General features: G+C 42.2%; 1 protein-coding gene across 2 annotated transcripts; it reads right to left on the bottom strand.

The window, feature by feature from the left end:
• Positions 1-4,541: 4,541 nt before the first annotated feature.
• fgf1b (fibroblast growth factor 1b) lies at positions 4,542-7,032 on the bottom strand. 2 transcript variants are annotated; one of them, XM_027023045.2, is made up of 4 exons: positions 6,939-7,032; positions 5,772-5,988; positions 5,277-5,380; positions 4,542-5,005 (listed from the first exon to the last, which is right to left on the bottom strand). In XM_027023045.2, exons 1-4 carry the CDS (start codon positions 6,948-6,950, stop codon positions 4,814-4,816), a joined length of 525 nt encoding a protein of 174 aa, XP_026878846.2. In that variant the 5' UTR covers positions 6,951-7,032; the 3' UTR covers positions 4,542-4,813. The 2 variants fall into 2 exon arrangements, with proteins under 2 accessions (XP_026878846.2, XP_026878847.2); XM_027023046.2 differs by having other exon boundaries at positions 6,908-7,010.
• Positions 7,033-7,287: the final 255 nt, after the last annotated feature.

Genomic DNA, 7,287 nt, shown 5'->3' with positions numbered 1-7,287 from the left:
CTGAGACAATGGCCCACTCCACCCCCATACTGAGACAATGGCCCACTCCACCCCCGGACTGAGACAATGGTCCATTCCACCCCCGCACAGAGACAATGGTCCACTTCAAAAAAAAAAAAAAAACAATAAGAAAAAAAAAAAAACCCCGAAAGGGACCTATTTGTTTGGACGTTCCTGTGAATGAGGGAGTAATCACAGGAGAAGTTATGGCCAAAAAGAGTGAATGAAGCTTGTAAGAATCTGGGGGATGGGGGTCATCAGGAGAGACCCTCCAACAGTGACATCGTAAAAGAGATGAGATGCCTTGGCCGGACTTGGAATGAGAAACATTCCCTGTGAATGGGGCCTCTAAATTTGTGGTGTTTGTTTGTTGCTAGGTTTGTTGCTAGGTCAAAGAGAGGTTGTGTTCAAAGCCACTGGGCTTCTGGAGACTAGCAGGAGCAGGAAAGGGGTAATGGTGATGGCACATTCCGTTGACGACGAGCTGATGCCACGCTGAACCACCAGGGCGTGACCTCTTTGCCAGCCAGAAAGCCTGTGCACATCAATTCCCAAGGCACCTGTCTCTCCAAGGACCCCCAATGCAGCTTGACTCCCCACTCTGCAATCTTGGCATATTAACTTCAGTCTAGTTGCTGAATAATTTACAAAAGTTAAGAATAATGGCTAAACAAGATGCTGGGAGAAGCCAGGAGAGAAAAAAACCCCTCTCTCAGGTGTCTGTGGAAAAAGCATGACCTACCGAGGAAGAGGTGAAGGAACATTGCAGTCACCCTTTCCCACAGGAGGGCTTTAAAAACCAGCAAAGATGGAAGAGGCGACGTGGACTTCCTGGACCTCGGCCCCTGAGACCTAACAGAATGTTTTGTCTCACATTCTGAATGTCCCACGTCGTTCAATGGTGACACGCAGAAGGGGAACTAGCAGTGACTACGACATTTGTTATTGTGTGGACATCCTGCTCTTGGGACACTGTATAATTCCTGTCCTTTTTTTGTGGTTTGTGGAATCAGTGGTGAGACTAGTGATGTGGCTAAAAAAGGAATGTGGCCAGGTCCTGGGACAAGATTGTGCTCATGTTGCTGGAATGCTGCAGGATGAGGAAATGTCACAGATTTCCCACAGAATCTGAGAGCGAATTCTCACCCAATGTGGTATACTGCACACTGTTACTGTAACACTACTACAGTTGGTCACTTGTAGCAATAATACATCTACTACTGCTGCTGCTACTACTACTACTCCTACCACTACTACTCCTACTACTACTACCAATAAAAATAATACAATTAAATTTTTTAAATAAGAATGCTAATAACAATAGTACTACTACTACTACTACTAGTAGTATTCTATATTAGTATTTTGAGCAAGAGGATGTCATTAAAAAGACTAATACTAATACTAATACTAATACTTATTTGTGAAATGGGAGAGAAAGACTTCTGAAATAAAAGATATGAATGCTTGGAAGATACAAGAGAAAGGCAAAGAGACTTATGGAGACGAAAAACACAAGACAGAGCGGATGGCACTAAAACACATCAAACTATGATGCTGTCTGCCTACCAGGTTTAAGTCTGTTCCAAATTCTGGACATGTAGCCCTTGGAAATCACATGGATAATCAGAACAGTTTGCACCACCTACATTCTGTTTACGTTTGTGGTGGAATATATTTGTCATTTGGCTGCTTAAGTTTGTGATTTATGAAGTAATAATGAATGGAATTATTAAAGACGGCTTAGGAAAACAAATTATGAAATCTCTTAAGTTGTCTGCTGTTAATTATTATCTATGATGGCCAGTTTCCTCAAAGTGCCAAATATATAAACAAGGGTGTAAGGCTCAAATAGACTATAGCCTATAATTTGATTATTGAGGGGTCAAGATCCCTCTTTTTCGACGTGTTTTTAAAATTACATCAAAATAAACTGTGCTTATCAAAAACGAATTATCAATCCAATACAAAAAACTTAACTTCCAAAAAACAAACAAACAAACAAAAAACCCTAAGACGCGTGCCCCTTCACGTTCCATGGGCGTGACGCCTCTGTGTATAACACGCCATATAATGGATTAGAGAATCCATTTAAACACGAGCAGCTACACGGTGAAGTAGCGATGCTTGGAACTTCGCGGATTCCCCACTCGCATATAATATGAAACAGTGCCTTGGTGAATTTAATAAACTAAACTGTAAAAAGTCGGAGTATATTGGTAAGCCTAAAAAAAGAACAGCCTCCAGAGCGCAATATTGATCTCAAGAATGTGTCCATGCAGCGTATAATGGTCAGTCGAAGTGAACGGGGAAGAAAAGGCCCGTGCCTGCTCTCCAAAGCCCACCGCAAGCATGCGAGGCACACTGGGAGGAATTCTCCGCTGCACGGCTCTCCCCTTCGCTCCCCGCAGCCCCCGTTGCTTTTGCGCGGTGGCCAGAGAGCTCGCTAAACGCTTGAGCAGATGGGGCGGCGTTTTTAAAGGGGTAGCCTGGCCAAAAGACACTAACGTTGCTAACGGCGAATAGAAGCTAGCACGACGCAAAAGATGGTTGGAGTTAACGTTAGCCCGTTTTTCCCCTTTGGCGGACCCTATAATTGACTCGAGTCAGATTTTGACACTGGCTGTCTGCAGATGGAAAATCCGGGGGGTCCACCGTCCAGCACGCTATAAGGCCGCGGCGTAGTCAGCTAACGGGCATTCGTGAGCATATGTGTGCTCCTAGGCAGCGGAGTGTTTGCGCAATTGATGGGGGCTCTGTCTTCCGCCCTGACAGGGGTCTGTCAGAGTGAATTTATTGTCATGGTATCTTGGCTGCGGCCGCGCTAGGGGACTCCCAGAGGAAGCTATTGCTTGTTCAGTTTACAGTGAATAGCTCCCTTCCTGCTCTGACCATGGACCCCGGGGGCTGAAGGCCAGGGTGCAGCACTATGTGTGTGTGTGCGCGCGCGCGTACTTGAATTCTTCCTCACGCCTGTGTGGGTGGAAATGGATTTTGTACATCTGTTTGGGTCTATGGGGTTTTTGTGTCGGTGTAAAGCTAAAAATCCAACACATGTCTGATAATGGGCTTCCAGTGAACGTCCCCTAGTTGTGATTCAGCACACTCTTATGATTGGTTCGCAGCGGGGGGGTGGGGGTGGTTTAATTTCCCACAGTCACAGCTGCTGTTGGCCATATGCCTCTCAGCTGCCTTGCCCCCCACTCACCTTAAATGTTGACATGATTAATGTGAAACCGCTTTGAATAGTTATCACTGATGCTGCCTGGAGCTGCGATTGTCAGCGTTTGTCATTGAATGTAAGCGACATAAAAGTAACCAAATCGTCTCCTTTCATAGAGTGCAGAGAGATCTGCTCAGTCCATGTAATGAGATAACATCACATGGGATGACTTTCCTGCCACTGTGTGGTCATTCACGGGCTTTAAAATTCAAATAAACCATAAAAGTCATTTAAAAAGTCATAAATGCATTGAGTACTAAATTGAGTGAATGGTCAATAAATTTAAAAAACAAACAAACAAGCAAACAAACAACAACTGGGTCTAATTTTCAGTTTCAGAGTTCCAGACATTTTTTATATGGTTCACTGGCATGCTAAACTCATTGAGTTACTAGTACAAATAATTAGACACTATACTGCCATCATGTGGTAAATGTTTATTGTGCCCACTACTCCTGAGGCGCCGTTTCCATGTACAGTATCCTATTGTGTACATCATTACGTCTACAGCATATGGCCTATATAGGTGTATCTGTGGCCACTGTGGAGAAGAATGCAGAACATAAATAAATCCTGCTGGTATTCCAATTCCAGTGTGATGTTGGACCTGTTTAAGATGATCGGATGTGTTTACTCATGAGCACAAGTGACATCTTTACACAATGCAAACAAACCCACACGGTCATGTAAATGGACCCATAGACAGAAGAACATTATTTCTATCTTTTTAAATGTTTATTCTTTTTTTTATTTTAATTTTTTACTGTTGTAAAGTTAGTTTGTTGTATTTGGACTGTCATCACTGTTAACAAATAATTTTTAGATTTGATTATGGAAAATAAAGGAAATTATTGGCAGTGACAGAATAAGAGTCATTTGTGTCTCCTTACTTCCTGATGTAGTCCAAGGTCTTTTTTGTGAAGGCAGATAACTAACCACCATGTCTTAATAAACGGTGCCCCATTATTTAGCCAATTAAATCTCAGTGGAGCCTTATAATTATATTTTAGTTGTTTTATGTAAAACCTCTGTCTCACTCGCATCTTAGGTTTGTGTTTACTTCTAAAGGTTACCATTGTTTTATATGTCTTGCAGAATTGAACGCAGTGTGCTTTCAGTTATAATAACCATGAGGTCTTGACAGGCAGTGAATGATAGTACAGTAAATGATCTCATTTGTTAAAGACAGACATGTACAAACATACCTTTTTGTTTTGTACGTTAGCCTCCTAGTTGAAATATAAGACCTTTTTTGGTCCTCATTACTCCTTATATTTTAGGAGTAATGAATAGAAATATTTGAATAGAAATGTCCCAATAATATCAAAATACTTTATCATGATACAAATATGATGAATATGATTTAGTAAACAAAACATTACTATTACACATTTTTTGCATTAATATGTACATTGAAGAAAAGAATAAATAACAAAATAGCACTTTCCTAAAACAAGCTTTATGTCCTCTATAAATACATCAGTAATTGTTTTTACTTTACTTTCTTGGTCATATGCAATTCGGTGCGCATTATTAATTCCAAAAAGCCATGTGAAGTCACCCAGCTGAAACCTCATTGGATGCAGATATTCACGGAATTGGAATTGGCAGGAAGTATACAGCATTCTGGCCCCGGTGGGTTCTGGGGCCCCTTTTCACCTGTCCGCTTTTTTTGATTCCCACGTACCAGTCGCCAAGGTCCTTGTACTTCTGTGACCTGTACGTGTTGTAGTGGTTCTCCTCCATCCTCTCCAAGAAATAACACTCGTCGTTCAGTGTGGGCTAAAACACAGAACAGGAGCAGTAAGGAGTTGCTGAAATTCCATAACTGCCGCCATCTGATCAGGAATTCGTTACAAGTGTGCGTCAGGTTGCATCAGGACATATCCACAAACACCCGGTACAATTACTGGAAATAGCATGACCGTTATTTTGCAAGTTTAAAGCTGAACCACCTTGTCAGAATAATAAGCATATGCCACATATGGTGTACAGTGTGGATAGTTTTGTTTAGCTGCAGGACAGCATTTGTTTGGCTCATGCCAACACTCACAGTGCCATAAAGTTGTCCGTGTTTGTCCATGGCCAAGTAACTCTCCGTCGTGTGCCCTTTGATTGCCACCACTCCTGCATTCACTGCTTTCACTTTTAGGACAGCTGCATTGAATAGGAAGCCAATGAAAAGGCAAAAAGCTGAAAATTGTACCATGTGTGATATCACTGTTTCTATTGGTCCTGTATTTCCTTTAATTTATGAATGAAGTGTTTTTTAAAGACAACAGAACTCCCAATGATTATCATTTTATACAAATATGCTTATCTAAGCTGATTGTCAGTAACAGAATATGTGATGCATTCATTTTAGTCACCTTTATGTGCCAGCCATTTACACATGATTATTTGACTTCATTTTTCCATTTAGAATTGTCCATAATTAATGGGGTACTCTATTTTAATGCTAAGGTGGTTATAATAGTGATAGTCGTTTACTGACAGCACTAAAGTATACAGGAAAAGAACGCAGCCAGGAATTTCACTGGTTTCTTACTGTAAACGTCGTTCTCTTGTCGACTGCCATCTACAGCACCGCTTGGCAGTACACGTAAATGATATCCTCCGTTCTTGCAGTAGAGTCTTCTCAGAAGTTTATAATTCGGTTGGTTAAGATCAAATTTCGTTGGCCCCGGTGCGAGGACGCCAACATGCCCCTCCGTCATTTTGGAAAGAGGTCCGGAGTCAGCACGTCCTGCCCCCAACAAATGCCCCTGTGGTTAAAGTGAAATATTGTATCGTCACAAGACGTCAGCGGCACCCCTACAAACTGTAACGACTCCGTTTCATTCACGGGCTAAGTATTACAAGAAATCGAAGTAACACCGCCTTATAATTTGATTACGTAGAGCAGTCACCCAAACATGGGCCTCCGGTGTGCGAAACGCCATGCGCAAAAGGGGTCACTGACGAGTTAAACGGTTACATGTGTGGACATGAACGCAAAGTTTGTTTGGGTACTCCACGAGGAAGAAAAAAAAAAAAAAAAAAAAAAAAAAAAAAAAAAAATCAATTTGGCTTCAGTGAATCGTTTTTCTTCATGAAACCAAAATATACATGATACATCACTGCAATGTTTAAAACGAGTTTAAATATTTTATCACAGGCCATTGTATACACTCGTGTCAGTATAACTAACATTTCACTGCATATTTAGGACATTGTGTCTAAATCACATTTTTCAGTATTATGATTCCATGTAGGTTACATGATCATTTAACATACGAAGAACTCTAAGACAACTTTAGTTATGAAAAGGTATAGCAATTCATCACAATATTCATAGTATTGACCCAAAGCCTTCAGGAAGTTATCACCAGAACTGGACTGCCACATTTAAGACTGAACAGTAGTCACAAGTGGTCCTGTTATCATTCAGGTCTCCTGCCCGAGCTAGACTCCACATCCGGAATGTCTTGGAAAGCCGTCAGGCCCCTGGGCGCAGAAAGCAGGACAGAAAAAAAGGAAAAGCCCGCAGTAGGAACGCAAGGCCTAGCCACATTGAGGCACACTTCCATGTGGCTGCAGCAGTGAGATGTTGTATTACTGGAAACTGAACCTTAGCGCCAGACTCCAGAACACCCGGCAACACACTTAATTTAAATGGCATGTAACGAGACCAGGGGTAGCTACCTGCGAAAAAAAGAGCGTTGTACGTTCCCACCTGAGCCGGCATGTCTCTCTCCTCGTCTCTCTAGCGGTCTCTTGTATGAATCGGGTCTGGATATGACTCCAGTCTTCTACTCTCCAGTCACCGACTGCTTTTGTATGCGTTTGGCGACGAGAAGCATCTGTGCAACCATTCCCTCCGGCTTTCGTCAGTGCTAAATTTACACGGGCCCGCTTGGCCTGTGTGACGTGTGCTGGCCGGGTGCTCGGGAAAGGAGCCTGTGTAAAGGTTTCTGCTTAGAATCTAGTGTCACAAGAGAACTTGGGCTCCAAGTGAATTTTCAGACGTGTTTTTAATCATCAAGGTCTCATTGTGGGTGATTTTGAGAAAGCTGCACTGATTC

Source organism: Electrophorus electricus, chromosome 6 (assembly GCF_013358815.1).
Source record: "Electrophorus electricus isolate fEleEle1 chromosome 6, fEleEle1.pri, whole genome shotgun sequence".
Lineage (NCBI taxonomy): Eukaryota > Metazoa > Chordata > Actinopteri > Gymnotiformes > Gymnotidae > Electrophorus > Electrophorus electricus.
This window is presented reverse-complemented; position numbering and strand designations above follow the sequence as displayed.

Bases quoted from the DNA above. Each gene is read 5' to 3' on its own strand.
- fgf1b (XM_027023045.2), bottom strand. The intron at 5,381-5,771 runs GTAAGAAACCAG...TATTCAATGCAG, and splicing joins ACAAGAGAACGACGTTTACA to CTGTCCTAAAAGTGAAAGCA. The intron at 5,006-5,276 runs GTGAGTGTTGGC...TCTGTGTTTTAG, and splicing joins ACGGACAACTTTATGGCACT to CCCACACTGAACGACGAGTG.